Source organism: Danio rerio, chromosome 24 (genome assembly GCF_052040795.2).
Source record: "Danio rerio strain M-AB ecotype USA chromosome 24, GRCz13ab, whole genome shotgun sequence".
NCBI classification, from domain to species: domain Eukaryota; kingdom Metazoa; phylum Chordata; class Actinopteri; order Cypriniformes; family Danionidae; genus Danio; species Danio rerio.
Window position 1 is genome coordinate 25,067,820 of NC_141044.1, and position 16,471 is coordinate 25,084,290.

The window sequence follows — 16,471 nt, forward strand, 5'->3', positions numbered from 1 at the left end:
AAAATGCCGTTTTTAAACTAAAACGTATTAGTGTAAACGGGAAAGAGACTAATAAGCAGGCGTGAGTTGGAGGTGGTTGGAGCCAAACTATGCAGAGCTGTGGAGGTTAAGACCACTAAGCCTAATGAATATTTGTGTTTACACCTTTGCTAATTTTCTTAGATTTTACATCTTTTACAAGCGTATATGTCTACACCGAGTCTACAAAGACAAAAGGCTCAGTGCATGTAAATCTTTTTCAGTCATATGTTGCAAATATCCCAAAACGGGTATCATCTCATGGCAATTCGTACCTTTTTGATTTATTGGCTAATTCGTACGATCTAATTCGTACAATTTAGTACAATTTGCTCTCATCACACAATGACAGTTGGGGTTAGGGGTGTTGTTGGGTGCCACCCCTCCTTTTAAAAATCATCAATTTTTGTACGACTGAACTCGTATGAATAAGCCACTAAACTGACAAAACGTAAAATACTTATGTTTCCTTGAGAGATCAGGCTGGAGTTATAGTGACTTATCAAGCTCACGTTATTTATTTTGTTGAGGTAATCATTATTAGCTATATTACAATGAAAAAATTATTTTGTATCTTTTGTATCCCTCTTGTGTAAAAAGTGACTTCAAAAACACAATGTTATTATTCACTGTAATGATTAAGTGCTGTCATTTATTCAAATAGAATAAATACAAACGTGTCCTTGGCAACTTTATCTAAAATGATTAACAAGAAAAATGTAAATAAACAAATTATTGTAATAAAACAAAATAAAAAATGACAAAGCACATTACAAAATTACTGTAATTTCATCTAACATTAAAAAGCTGAATCAAAATGTTGATGTAGATATTAAAGGGCACCTAGTTTACCCCTTTTTTCAGATTTAATATAAGTATTTTGTGTCTCTAAAATGTGTATGTAAAGTTTCAGCTCAAAACACCCATCAGATTTTTCATTATACCATTTACTAGAGCCTGTTTTATACATTTTTCCACCAGGGGGTTGTTTTGTCGTACTGCGCCTTTAAGGCGAGTCCTCCCCGCCTACCATTTCAACATGCCTTTCTGCGTGCTTTAATCTCCTCCCTTGGCTGCGTCAGACAACAGAGAGACTTAAAGGAAGGAGACCTCAAGTAGTGTTTGTGAGAAATACTACAGTAAGAACTTTACCAATGAGTATTTGTTGTGCAGTTGCAATGATTAGTCACACACAATATCGTTCCCGCGCACACACACAGATACACACGCACACACACACACCACAGCAGACACACACACAGAGACTGACAGACAGACAGAGCAAGCTTAGCTTTGCACTGTTTTTGCACGCATATGTGACAGGATACAGGTTAATCTCCACTGCTGTGTGGATATTTGTTATGTTTATGTAATAAACCTGATTAAACGTCTACAAACCGGGATTGAGGCGTCTTCCTTTATAATTGTTCTGTCACGCGGCTGTGCTGATGAAGTAAAGCTGAAGTAAATCGCTGTACTTCATTACACACATGCACTGTTTTACACATTTTAAACATGTGAAACTTACTCTTGATCAGATTTGCTGATGATTGATGATCCTAGCGAACTGAACAGAGCTTTTATTCCCGGTTGCTCTGCGCACGTCTGGTCGTGTCGACATGATTATACACGTGACTATTAATCAATTTGGTTTGTGGGGGGACTGCACTCCTGCGTCAAGTTGCGGTCAATCTAAAAAACGCTCCAATTGGTCCACCGTTTTTATGTTGTTAAACTGAAAAAAAAAGGACTGGGTGTGTTTATATACCCCCAATATGATGGTCTATACACTATAGCTACACATATGTCTGTCCAAACAGCTTGAAAAGTAGATTTTTCACCATAGGTGCCCTTTAATAACACAACAATTTAATAGAACAATTCAGTTTAATTCAGTTGTATAATAGAACAGTTTTATCATAATGATGTGAATATTTACAGTGAAAAAATGCCATTTTAGTCTATTTATTTTGAACTCATTACTTATTAACACCAAAATACATTCACTTTTATTAATGAAGAAAGACCACCATTAAATAATCCTAAACAGATTTATTTGTTTTATTTTTCTGTTTTTTTTTTTTTTTTTTTAGAAAAAACTGGCTTTGGAACTTGAAGTAACCTAAGTGTTGCATAAATGATATTTTTATTAGGTGAACAATCTATTAAAGTGCAAGAGACCCACCAAATAAACAAACACTTAATACTTGATTGGTGGTAAAACCACGTTATCTTTAGGAATGAGTGGAGCTTGAAGAACAATTCCAAACTTCTCCCTCAACAGCTCTGTGATTTCTTCATCTGAAAGATCTGTTATGGTTCTTGATGCATGTTCTCCATCACCTGAGCCCAAACTGCTTATAATCAGTCTGCGGCCCATGATGGTGATTCTCCCGGTGGGCAACAACAGTGAACAGAGAGACTTGCAGAACATAAGTGAGCTAACAGAACTCTGATGGTAGTCACACATGGCTCTGAAATCAGCTCTGTCTCGAGGCTCCAGAGTAAACTTATACTGTTCTGTCCAACATTCCCCACCAATCTCTGACTTACTTTCCATGAAAATCAAGTTTCCTTCAGATCTGAGGCGATAAACGCCGTGGCTCTGGATCTGAGGACTGTCAGTCTCAAGAGAAAGAGGAAGCTGGAATCCAGACCCAAACCCAACATCGCAGAGCCACCTGTGTTCATCCACCATCACCATCAAGAACAAGTGGTCGAATGGAGGTCCGTAAGCTCCGGTGAACCGACTCCTGACCTGTGCCGAGAGCAAAGTGACATCATAACCCATCTGAGACAGCAGCCAGGAGAAGAGTCCGTTAATCTCAAAGCAGAATCCTCCACGATGATTCACCACGATTTTTTCATACAGAAGTGGCAGCTCCAGCCTGACCCGACCCTGGGTGTGAATGGTGAGGTTTTCAAAGGGAACCGTTAGTAAGTGGTTCAGGTGTAGATATCGCAGAGTCTCCAGTGTCGGGGGACATGGACAAGAACAGCCGATACGAGCCAAATACCTTTGAACATCCATCATTTAGCAGTGTAGCTATTGTTTAGCTCAATTACTTTAAATCCAAACTCAGCCAAAACAGGAGCACAAACATTAAACAAACAAGCAAGCAAGCACAGGCTGTAAGCTCTGATTGTACTTTCACAGTAGTCCAAGTGTCATGCCCATGATATTTAAGGAGGACAGAAAGCATTGTCATCAATCCTTCCTTAACCCCTTCAGACCTGAGTGTTCCAACTTTCAGAAAAATGTCAAAGTACATTTCCCCATGGTCATTAGACCAAATGAAAAGAATAAAACATAAAACAATACAAATTGTGGATCTTTGCTTCTCAATTTAAAAAAAAAAATAATTATATACCATACATTTATTTTTCCTTTGGCTTAGCCTTTTTATTAATCTGGGGTCACCACAGCGGAATGAACCGCCAATTTATCCAACTTATGTTTTACACAGCAGATACCCTTCCAGCCATAACCCAGTACTCGAAAACACCTATACACACTTATTCACAAACAGACACTACAGCCAATTTAGCTTATTCAAATCGCCTATAGCGCATGTGTTTGGACTATATAGGGGTAACCTACCCGAACAGGGAGAGAACATGCAAACTCCACACAAAAACGTTAACTGACCCAGCCAGGGCTTAAACCAGTGACCTTCTTGCTGTGAGGTGACAGTGCAAACCACTAAGCCACCATGCCGTTGAATTCTATATTACTTAAACATTAATTTTGCGATTTTTGTTTTATAGACTGCACATTATTAAAAACCACTTTATATTATAATGGATAGATAAAAAAAAATAGTTGACTACAAACAAAAATTTCTGTCATCATTTACTCAACCTTTATTTGTTTAGAACCCTGCAAGAACAGGACGTCAACATGACGTCATTATAACTCTGTACGCCAACATACCCCTAAGTCCTGGGGCTGTTAAATTTTGTTTGGAAATGAAAATCGAGTTGACGTCACAACCCCATGCACCCCCTGGAAATGGCAATGTGGCTATTACCTATGACTTGGTCAACTAAAACCAACAAAGTTTGTTTTTAACAATATTCAAACGTATCAGACAAATTATGCAGGATGTTGTTTGAGTTCACGTCAGTGGGCATTGTTTTTCTGTCCACTTTATCCAAGTTTTAGCATTTTAAGTCAATTAAAAAATGTTAAAGTCTGACAGAGTGAACTGGTTTAGTTACATTTTATATTTAATTTGCAAATCATTTGTTGTGAAATTTACATTTTACATTTCTGAGTGACCTCAATTCAGCATAGGCATGAAAATAGAAGAATAAAAAAACTGTATAGCAAATAAAATACTTCAGATGCTGAATAAAAAGTAGATGCTTTTACCTAAAGGCACTAATATTATGTTAGTTACAATTATTAGTATGGTTCCAGTTGGTTCAGCTGCAGATCCCTCTATTGTCTGTACTCTGGAAAAAGGTGTGCTTTATTCGGTTTTTGACTAAAAGGGCACCTACAGTATTTTACTTTTTCAAGATTTAAAGGGCACCTAATTTACCCCTTTTTAAGATTTAATATTAATATGGTTGTTCTGAGTGTGCCAGTTTAGGTTCAGTTCAAAACACAATTCAGATTTTTTTTTATTATAATGTGTTAAAAGTGTCATTTTCAGGGTGTGTCCACAGGTCATTGTTTTAGGGTTGTGTTGGTTCACATGAAAATTACTTTTGACTCCTCGCCCACTGTAAGAAGGGGGCAGAGCCAAGAGCTCCCCCACTTTGTGTTTGGCAACAGACAGGCTGTACATGCACGACCTGGACAGACCAAACAGGGAGTACAGAATCATTTGTGTCTTTGTATAGTTTTACAGCCAACTGTGTGCTGGTTTAAAGTTCCGAGCTTGTACACGAGGCTAATAAACACGCACACTGAATTTGACTGAGTTTAAATGAGGCACCAGATGTGCCGCTCAGAGACCGCAACACGGCACAAAAGACGTGTACATTCGCAAGCTATTTAAAATGAAACTATTCAGATGGTGCTCTGTGGCTCGGCAGAAATATGAAATGTCCTGAGCCGTGGCTAGGCGCCGCAGACAACCGCTGACTTGCAGCACAGTTGTGTGTACCCTGATAGATGTTTAGAATTCTAAAATGCATAGTGCTGCATGGCGTGACACTGCGCGTCGCCAAGCGGTGCTTGTGGTGTGCGACCTGTAGGCAAGTTCGTTACTTTATTTACAATCAAGGGATGCACACGTGGGGCAACACACTTGCACTTTCCAGCTGCACCTCAAGCTGCAAACGAATGAATTTTAAGGTAGACGCAATGAAAAGTACATGTTTACAAATCCACTTTTTTTATTAGCTTCAAGAAACTGTATAATACAACTTAGAATACAGTAAAAGATAACTAAAAATAAGTAAAAGATTCTTTTACACAAAAATCACATTACATAAACAAGAAAAAGGGCAAAACCAAAACACAAACCATAAAAAATAAATATAAAAAATATAATAATAATAATAAAAATAAAAGGTAAAAAGCTTAAAGACTAAAAAAGGAGATAAATATTCAAGTAGCATGAAAGATATCATATTTGCTCAATAAAAAAGCCCATTTCTTATTTTCAATAAATCTAGGAGATTTAATTAAATGTTCTACTTCACACAGGAAGTCTATAAAGATTGGATTTTTTTAAGGAACCTCTGTTTGTGAAAGTAAAATTTCCCAGCAAGTATAAAAAAAGTTTACAGTGGCTTCTAACGACTTGTTTTGGTTTTCAAAATAAAAAATAACATCCTTAAGGTACAAATTACCACTCATGTTAACCTTGGAAAAACAATATGAACTTAAATCATCCCAAAACAGTGATGATACAACGCAAGAAAAAAATAAGTGACAAATGTCTTCACACTCATTCTTACAAAATGTGCAAATATCAGTAACATCACAATATTTGGATAAAAGTGCATTACATGCATGGGTAAATATTGTGCAAAATTTTAAAGTGCACCTCTGTAAATTTATTAGGAATACTGAATTTATACGGTAATAACCATATTTTCCTCCATTGAATATTAACAATTATGGAACCCCAAAAAAACTTTCCTCTAGGAGTGATTACATTATGTGACTGGGACACTTGACGTACTGTATAAACTTATTATTGCATTCTTTACTAAGAATAGATTTTCCTCCTAGGTGTAATTGTAACAATTGTTTGGAACCTGCCTCATAACTAAGAGCTGCTTTCATCAGACATATTAATCCACTAGGTATAGCCTTTATAATTGATTTAAATTCCATATAGCGACAAGGGAATTGATAAATGTTTATAAAACTCTCATAAGTTAAAAGATCCCCATTACTGTTAAAAAGATCAGAAACCAAAATAATGTTTTTGTTAAACCATTAATCCCAGAAAAAATATTTATTTATCTTAATGTCGGCATTATTCCAAAAAATGGTTTTGTGGGGTGAGAAGTTGTGGCTGTAAGTCAGTTTCCAGGCTAAAAGAGCTTGTTGATGGAATTGAGCTAATTTAATAGGTAATTTACCAACAGAGTAATTGCACTTCATTTAAAAAGAAAGGCCACCAATCTTTTTAAATATATTGTTTGGAATAAAATACCACATAGAGTCTGAAAGCAAACATCTCTTTAGCCAATTGATTTTAAAAGTATTATTGGTGTCATCAAAATTTAGGACTTCAAAACCCCCCTCACTCCTTTTATTTGATAACACGTTTCTTCAATTTGTGAGGCTTATTATTCCAAATAAAATCAAGAGGTGTGACTTTTTTAGAGGTGTGGTTATCTACTGCTAAAGATAATGAGGGGTATACACAAATCTAGATAATCCATCTGTTTTGGTTAAGTAGACTCAGAATTGATCAATCTCTTTGGAGCCAACTGTTAAAAATATATTTTACTTAGATAATCTTGATGAAAAATTTAAAAACTGTCTGCTAATTAGATTTGTTATTATATTAATTCCTAAGTATTTTACTTCATTTTTGATTGGTATATTTTCAATTTTTGCAACTAAGGTGTCATACAAGCAAATAATTTCACATTTTAATAAATTTAGTTTGAGTCCAGAAGCCTCTGAGAATGCATTAATAATGGTTAAAACAGGAGACACTTGATCATTATTCTTTAAAAATAGTGTAGTGTCATCTGCTAATTGTGATATGCGAATCTCTCTGTTAAAGATAATAATACCAACCAAATTATTAGTGTGTAGAATATCTATAGATAGTTTCTACAACAAATAAAAATAAGAATGGGCTTAAGGGACAGCCCTGTAGTATACCACGGAGCACAGGACATCTTGGTGAAGTACATACATTTAGAATTACACAGCTATGAATATCTTTGTACAACATTTGTACCACATTAAGAAATTTTAAGGGGAATCCAAAGGATTTAAAGTGTCTAAAAGGAATTTGTGCTTTACGGTGTCTAAAGCCTTGTAAAAATCAAGGAATAAAAGCATCAGAATCAATTTAATTTTTATAATCAATTAAATCCAGCACAAGTCGGGTATTACAACCAATATGACGCCCTTTTATAAATCCAGTCTGCGTTATTTATAATGTAATGGAAATGTTGTTTTAATCTTTTGGCAAAAATGGAAGCAAGTAATTTATAATCAAAATTTAGAAGCGTAATAGGACGCCAATTGTCAATAATAGTTGGATCTTTGTCTTGTTTGGGAATAAGAGATATCACACCTTTTTTCATAGTAGGGATCATTGTTCCATTTTCTAAACACTCTTGAAGCATTAAAAGAAAGGGTTGCTCTTAGAATTCACAAAAATGTATAAAAAATTCTAATGTTAGGCCATCAGGGCCAGGCAACTTCCCTTTTTTCATTAATTTCATTGCATCCCTAATGTCATTCAAAGAAATTGGAGCTTCACATAATACTTTAACCTCATTACTTACTACTTTAACCTCATTACATTACTAGTTTTCTGTTTGTTGTAGGTAAGATCCGTTTTGGCTTGCCTGTGAGTCAAGGGAATATAGGTTTCTATAAAATTTTGAAATAAAATTTCCAATTTCTTCCTGATTTTTAGATGAGGAATTATTTATTTGTAGAGCAGAAATAGTCTTTCTTTTACAATTTCTTTTCTCAAGTGAGAAAAAGAAGCTTGTATTTTTCTCTCCTTGCTCAGTCCACTTTGCTCTGGATCTAACAAAGGCACCTTTAACAATTTACAACTGGTCTAATTCTAATTGACAGGATTTTAACTGAGTAGTTTCTTAAACAGAGATTTTCTTTTTTAATCAAGGCATTTATATTATTTAATAAATTAGCTTCTTTACTGGCATTAACCACTCTTAAGGCTTTAGATCTGTTTATAGCTATAGCTCTAGCTTTAAATTTAAAATAATCCCAATCAGCAGCATGTGACTTACTCACACAATTTGAGAATATTTCATTAGCTAAATGTTTAATCTGATTATTAAAAATTTTATTGTTTAATAAATTATTATTCAATTTCCAGTAACCACGTAAGGTATTCTCCTTATGATTCGTTTGCAGAACTAGTCTAATTGCCAAGTGATCAGAAAATGGAGCATACTGGTGACTTACATCAAATACAAATTGTAACAGCTGTTGAGAAATAAGGAAAAAATCTATTCTAGATTTATAAGTTTGAAGATTATTACTCCACGTATATTTCTTTACATCAGGATAAAAAATGTTGCCAAGCATCTGTTATTTAAAGATAATCACACAAAGTATAAATGATGTCATTACTGCGACTCATTTTTGGGGGATATTGGTCAGATGAATTATCTAAAACCTCATTAAAGTCTCCAGCAAATATAACAAAGGCCTGTTGATGTTTATTCTTTAAAGCTTCAATTTTTTATCTGTAGTAGTGAAATAAGAGCTTTATTGACGGAAGTAAAATTGTGGCCATATACAGTATATTAGCTATTATAAAGACTGCATTGTCAAGTTTAGTGACAAGAATAACCCATCTACCCTCTGTAGAGGCCAGAGATTCAACAATATCTCCTTTAAATTTATTGATGAGAGTGATAACACCCGCTGAATGATTAGACCCATGACTAAAATAGGCCTTATCACCCCACTGTGATTTCCAAAAATGAACATCATTCTCACAAGAATAGGTTTCTTGTAGAAGTATTAAGTCAACATTAATTTTCCTACAATATCCAAATAATGCGGGCAAGGCAGTGGCGCAGTAGGTAGTGCTGTCGCCTCACAGCAAGAAGGTCGCTGGGTCGCTGGTTCGAACTTCGGCTCAGTTGGTGTTTCTGTGTGGAGTTTGCATGTTCTCCCTGTCTTCACGTGGGTTTCCTCCAGGTGCTCCGGTTTCCCCCACCGTCCAAAGACATGCAGTACAGGTGAATTGGGTTAGCTAAATTGTCCGTAGTGTATGAGTGTGTTTGTGAATGTGTATGTGGATGTTTCCCAGAGGTGGGTTGCGGCTGGAAGGGCATCCGCTGCGTAAAAACCTGCTGAATAAGTTGGCGGTTCATTCCGCTGTGGCGACCCCGGATTAATAAAAGGACTAAGCCGACAAGAAAATGAATGAATCAATCAAAATAAAGCTTTTCTTTTTGTAGGATCTCTCAAGCCATGGGTATTTAACGAGACAATACTCAAAGAGTTAAACTCAAAGTTTTGTACTTTCATATAAAAAAAATAAACAAATAACTAGAAACAGAGATAAAAGAGAAAACTAGAATACAGTTTAATGCAAATAGAACAAAATTAACAATGCACACTTCTTGAACTTACCGCTGTAAACGGGTAACGGCAAAGAGGAGAATAAAGCTAACATGAACCTTAGCCAGTAGTGCAATTACTTATGTAGGAACAAATTACATATAAAATATAGTCATAACAGTCAATATGGAAAAAGAAAAGTCTCAGATATACCATTAGTTATTCTTCAATTGGAGATTGCTTAGATAACTGAAAAGTTTTGTTCGGCTACATATGCTACGTGAAGTTTTTAGGGAATAAGTTCAAGGTTTTTTTCCAGCAACAAAAGCATAAGGGCCATTCCACAAAACCTTTTTGCCTTCCTCGCGAGCCTTCTTGACTAAAGGCCATAACTTGGCTCTAGCATCCACATCCTGTTTGATTAACGCCTCCTTGATGCGAATTCTGTTTTCCGCTAGATAGCGAGAGTCTTTTGCAGCTCGCCATACAATGTCCCTGTATGTACGCATAGTGAAACACATCACGATGTTACGAGGTGCTCCGTCAGACCTCCTTAGCCCCAGCCGGTGAGCAACATCAATTACATCTTTCATCTTGTCTTATATACTAGGGAACACCTGTTTCAGGATGCTGATTGTCACACTTCTCGTGTCTTCTCCGTCGCGCTCTGGAACCCCTTGTAACTTAAGATTCCATCGCCGTTAGTAGCGCTGCATTTCGTCAAAGTTCTCTTTTAGACGTAGGTTTTCTGCCAGCAATTCTTTATTCTCCTTCTCAATTTGAGCTATTCTTACGCCATGTGTCTTGATCTCTTCACACATGTGGGAGACTTTTTCAGACAATTTATCTAGTTTTTCATAGGAGAATGTGACCATATTGTCAATGGAAATCACTTTGTCGTGCGTTTCATCCATTTTAGCGGTTAGCTTCTGAATCGTGTCAAGTAGTGTAGATAAGGATATTTCATCCGTACCTTTTGACCTCGTTGGATTCTTGGATGGAGTAGAACAAATAGGCTTTGCAAAAACCTCTTCATTGGCACCAATTTCTATCTCAAGATCGATATTCTCCATGTTTGCAGACTCCATACCCCCTTCTTCCACGAGGTATCCAGCCAATATAGCACTTTCCTGAAGGGACTGATTCTTTCTTTTTTTTCCCCATTGTCACGTCAGAGATTAAATAATAAACGTTAAAAATATTCAGGAACACATACGCTTTCAAAATTTAAGATTTTATTTGCAAAATAACCGCTTTGTTAACTTTAAAACTCCCCGTAGTACCTAAGCACTAAAAAAACGTGACCATTCACTCTGCTGCCATCTTTGCTCCCCCTCCGGTGAACCGATTCCTGACCTGTGCCGAGAGCAAAGTGACATCATAACCCATCTGAGACAGCAGCCAGGAGAAGAGTCCATTAATCTCAAAGCAGAATCCTCCACGACGATTCACCACGATTTTTTCATACAGAAGTGGCAGCTCCAGCCAGACCCGACCCAGGGTGTGAATGGTGAGGTTTTCAAAGGGAACCGTCAGTAAGTGGTTCAGGTGTAGATATCGCAGAGTCTCCAGTGTCGAGGGACACAGACCAGAAAAGCCGATACGACCCAAATACCTTTAAACATCCATCATTTAGCAGTGTAGCTATTGTTTAGGTCAATTAATTTAAATCCAAATACAGTCGAAACAGCAGCAAAAATATTAAACTTTAGACAACCTCTCAAGCTAGCTTGCACAGGCTGTAAACTCGGGTTGTACTTTCTTGGAAGTCCACGTCTGATGCACACGACACGAAACATGTCATCGATCCTCCCTTAAAATGTATTGCAAATAGCCTTAAAACCAGACTGAATACTGAAACTATGCTGAATGGAAAACCGAAAGTGGCAAATACAGATACTAAAACAGACGCTAAAGAAATGTTGCCAGATATTACGAAAAAAGTAATTTGTTCAAAAAATTCAAGATAAGCAAAATGAGTACAGCTGTAAATGAACTGAATGTTTTTTGACAATGTTTTACTGATGATTTTCTGATTTTTACTTATATATTTCAGGCATTTTAACATTTTAGTTTTAAAATGTCTAGTTTTGTTTAAAGAAAAAACATTGTTTAAGTGTATATACTACTACTTTTTGACACATTATTAAAAAAAACCTGGCTAAGAAATACTGTTATGTTTTTGTTTTGTTTGCAATTGATTCATATAGTCATGCATTTTAAGCATCCTGAGATTATATTTAACACTTTGGCTACAGTTAGCATAGCTTCATCACTGCTGTAACTGTATGAACGAAGATGTAGCGCATCCTTTCAAAAAAGCTTAAATATAATCTCAGAATCCCTAAAATGTATGAATGCTAAAATGCATGACACAACAGCACGTTTATTAACCGAATTCATGTAGCACATAGGTCTTAAACTTAATTCCTGGAGGACCGCAGCTCTGTTTTGCTCCAACCCTAATAAAACAAAGCTTATCTAACTAATCAAGGTGTTACTAGAGGCCCCATTTACACGTTTTAGTTTTAAAATGCATACATTTTGCTATGGTTTGGCAATCTGTCTACGCCAGAGTTTTCGAGCACCGAAAAGGTAGGTTTTTGCAAAACGCTGGAGAGGCCATTTTAATTTTAAAACACTGCTGCTCCGTGTTAGTGTGGATGGGGAAAAGCGAAGACATCTGAAAACAGAGGCGGGGCTGCAGACATTCTCTTATTTGATTGGAGCTTTTTCCTCAATATTAAGTACCCTACACACAGTTCAGTCTTGCATCTACTTGCATCTCTGCAAGTTTGATATGGAAAACAGACTCCCAAGGACACGTCGGGTAAATCTTCAAAGGGAACAGTTTACTTTATAACCTTATTTACATTACCCTGGCTACGTTGTTTCCCTTCCTAACAATAAAATGAAAACATGATATCAGGATCTACCTGTTTTAATTTTCATCTTAGCATCTTAACAGACACCAAAAATGCTGAGGCGTTGTGCTACATATTTATATGAAGGTCATCTTTACTGTTTACATGTTAACAAAACGGAGCCTATAACATTACTGCCTTCCTTCATTGTCAGTAAAAAATACGAAACATACCCTCTCTTTTGCTGAATATTAGTTTTAATAATTAATAATGGCCATTATAAAAGTATAACGCACAGCAGTAAGTTTATATAATATAGGAAATAAAGACAAACAGTCAAATGTGCAGAATCAGTGTACGTGGTTACATAAATTAACATATTAACTTATCTTTGCGCTCAGCCACAACATGTTACCTGAGAACAAGCAATAGATTCAAAAGTCGGGGAATATGTCATAGATGGAGACAAGACTAATTACTGTAAATATCACGTTTAACAAATACAGTAAGATTAGATCCAGCGGTAGATCCCTGATGAACCGTCCGATGTGCACAGGTCTCATCGCTGCAGTGCATGCCAGAGAGTGTGGGGTCACGTGATGTGCGTTTCATCAGTATAGTGTAGACAGAGAGTTCAGAGACGCTGGGTGAAATGCCAGTGTGGACGCGGGTCGTTCTCATTCTAAAACACCCTTTTAAAACTAAAACGTATTAGTGTAAAAAGGGGCCAGAGACTAATACAGTAAGCAGGTGTGACTTGGAGGTGGTTGGAGATAAACTATAAAGTTGTGGCCCTCCAGGAACTGAGGTTAAGACCACTAAGTCTAATGATTATTTGTTTTTACACTTTTGCTTAGATTTGACATCTTTTACAAGCGTATTTGTCTGCTACGTCGAGTCTTTGAGAACAAAAGGCTCAATACGTGTAAATCTTTTACAGTCTATGGTGTAAATATCCCAAAACGTGTTCATGTAGAGTTTTGTGAGTTATGGTGATTGATCAAGCTCACGCTATTCAATTTATTGAGGTAATCATTATTAGCTGTATTAGGGAAAAATGGATTTCGTATCTTTTGTATCCCTCTTGTGTAAACAGTGACTTCAAAAACACAAGGTTATTATTCATTGTAATGATTAAGTGCTGTCATTTATTGAAATAAAAGTAAATACAAACATGTCCATGGCAACTTACCTAAAATTATTAACAATAAAAATGTAAATAAACAAATTATTGTATTAAAATAAAATAAAAAATGACAAAGGGCATAACAAAATTACTGTAATTTCATCTAACATTAAAAAGCTGAATTAAAATGTTGATGTAGATTATAATAAAACAACAGTTTAATAGAATAATTCAGTTTAATTCAGTTGTATAATAGAACAGTGTTATCATGATGAAGTTAATATTTACATTGACAAAAATGCAATTTTAGTCTATTTATTTTAAACTGTCATAATTTATTAACACTAAAATACATTCACTTTTATTAATGAAGAAAGACCACCATTAAAATTAAAAAAATTTAATTAAAATTAATTAATCTTAATCACATTTATTTATTAGCTACAATTAGCCAACATTCATTATATAGATTAAATGTAATATTCTAAAAACAATCAAACAAAAAACTGATAGCTAATGATTGCTTAGTAGTTTTTTCACTGTCACTTGTATTAAATAGAAAAAACTGGCTTTGGAACTTGAAGTGAGTAACCTAAATGTTGTATAAATGTTATATTTATTAACAATCTCTTTAAAGTGCAAGAAAGACCCACCAAATAAACAAACACTTAATACTTGATTGGTGGTAAAACCACGTTATCTTTAGGAATGAGTGGAGCTTGAAGAACAATTCCAAACTTCTCCCTCAACAGCTCTGTGATTTCTTCATCTGAAAGATCTGTTATGGTTCTTGATGCATGTTCTCCATCACCTGAGCCCAAACTGCTTATAATCAGTCTGCGGCCCATGATGGTGATTCTCCCGGTGGGCAACAACAGTGAACAGAGAGACTTACAGAACATAAGTGAGCTAACAGAACTCTGATGGTAGTCACACATGGCTCTGAAATCAGCTCTGTCTCGAGGCTCAAGAGTGAACTTATACTGTTCTGTCCAACATTCCCCACCAATCTCTGACTTACTTTCCATGAAAATCAAGTTTCCTTCAGATCTGAGGCGATAAACGCCGTGGCTCTGGATCTGAGGACTGTCAGTCTCAAGAGAAAGAGGAAGCTGGAATCCAGACCCAAACCCAACATCGCAGAGCCACCTGTGTTCATCCACCTTCACCATCAAGAACAAGTGGTCGAATGGAGGTCCGTAAGCTCCGGTGAACCGACTCCTGATCTGTGCCGAGAGCAAAGTGACATCATAACCCATCTGAGACAGCAGCCAGGAGAAGAGTCCGTTAATCTCAAAGCAGAATCCTCCACGATGATTCACCACGATTTTTTCATACAGAAGTGGCAGCTCCAGCCTGACCCGACCCTGGGTGTGAATGGTGAGGTTTTCAAAGGGAACCGTCAGTAAGTGGTTCAGGTGTAGATATCGCAGAGTCTCCAGTGTCGGGGGACATTGACCAGAACAGCCGATACGAGCCAAATACCTTTGAACATCCATCATTTAGCAGTGTAGCTATTGTTTAGCTCAATTACTTTAAATCCAAACTCAGCCAAAACAGGAGCACAAACATTAAACAAACAAGCAAGCAAGCACAGGCTGTAAGCTCTGATTGTACTTTCACAGTAGTCCAAGTGTCATGCCCATGATATTTAAGGAGGACAGAAAGCATTGTCATCAATCCTTCCTTAACCCCTTCAGACCTGAGTGTTCCAACTTTCAGAAAAATGTCAAAGTACATTTCCCCTGTTCTAAAGAGGTTCATAAATTAGACCACATGAAAAGAATAAAAAATAATAAAAAATAAAATAAAACAATACAAATTACAAATTGTGGATCTTTACTTCTCAATGCAAAAAAAAAAAAAAAGAATAATTATGTATCATTCATTTATTTTTACTTCAGCTTAGTCCTTTTATTAATCTGGGGTCACCACAGTGGAATGAACCACCAATTTATCCAGCATATGTTTTATGCAGTGGATGCCCAGCGGATGCCCTTCCAGCCGCAACCCATTACTGGGACCATAGCCCCTGGAGGAAACCCATGCGAACATGGGGAGAACATGCAAACTTCACACAAAAACGTTAACTGACCCAGCCAGGGCTTAAACCAGTGACCTTCTTGCTGTGAGGTGACAGTGCTAACCCCAGAGCCACCATGCCGCTGAATTTTATATTACTTTAAAAATAATTTTCAGATTTTGGTTTTATAGACTGCACATTATTAGAAGCCACTTTATATTATAATGGACAGACTTTCAAAAAAAAAAAAAAAAAAACAGAAAAAAAAAAAAATCTGTCATTATTTACTTACCCTTTATTTGTTTCAAATCCTGAGGGCACAGGCCGTCAACATGACATCATATTGACGTTGTACCTCAAACTACCCCAACGTCATTTGGCGTTGGATTTTGTTTGGAAATGAAAATCGGGTTGACATCAAAACGCAATGTAAGGCGGACATCAATGTCTAACGTCCAACCTAATATCAATGTCAACTCACGTTACACCTTGGCGTTGTATGGACGTTACCACTAGACATCTAGCAGACATTGGATTTTGGTCACTTTCCAGCACAACCTAAAATCAACAAAATATCAACATCTACTTATGTTACACCTTAACATTGTGTGGACGTTACCACTATGTCATCTATCAGATGTTGGATTTTAGGGTCACGTGTTGGGATCAAAGCAAGGAACAACTGTTACAAGTGCAGGTAAAATAAGATTATATTTAAGCAAAACAGGGACAAA

General features: G+C 36.3%; 3 protein-coding genes across 7 annotated transcripts in view; 1 reads left to right on the plus strand and 2 right to left on the minus strand.

The window, feature by feature from the left end:
- ropn1l (rhophilin associated tail protein 1-like) overlaps positions 1-16,471 on the plus strand; it is a 193,175-nt gene that overhangs the window by 162,669 nt on the left and 14,035 nt on the right. The window contains exon 1 of one of the 5 annotated variants that reach the window (XM_087308926.1): positions 16,112-16,434. The exons of 1 other annotated variant lie outside the window; for it this stretch is intronic. The gene's annotated coding sequence lies outside the window, so the exon portion shown is untranslated. Of the gene's footprint in view, positions 1-16,111; positions 16,435-16,471 lie in introns of those variants that run through there. 3 more of the 5 variants (XM_087308925.1, XM_087308928.1, XM_087308931.1) reach the window with 3 other exon arrangements.
- Positions 1,887-5,494, minus strand: si:rp71-1f1.5. The gene has a single exon (XM_087309535.1). The coding sequence runs from the start codon at positions 3,050-3,052 to the stop codon at positions 2,219-2,221; it is 834 nt and encodes a 277-aa protein (XP_087165661.1). The 5' UTR covers positions 3,053-5,494; the 3' UTR covers positions 1,887-2,218.
- Positions 14,152-15,383, minus strand: si:rp71-1f1.6. Its single transcript, NM_001245034.1, is given in 1 exon segment — positions 14,152-15,383. A coding segment is annotated over 1 exon segment (834 nt). The 5' UTR covers positions 15,217-15,383; the 3' UTR covers positions 14,152-14,382.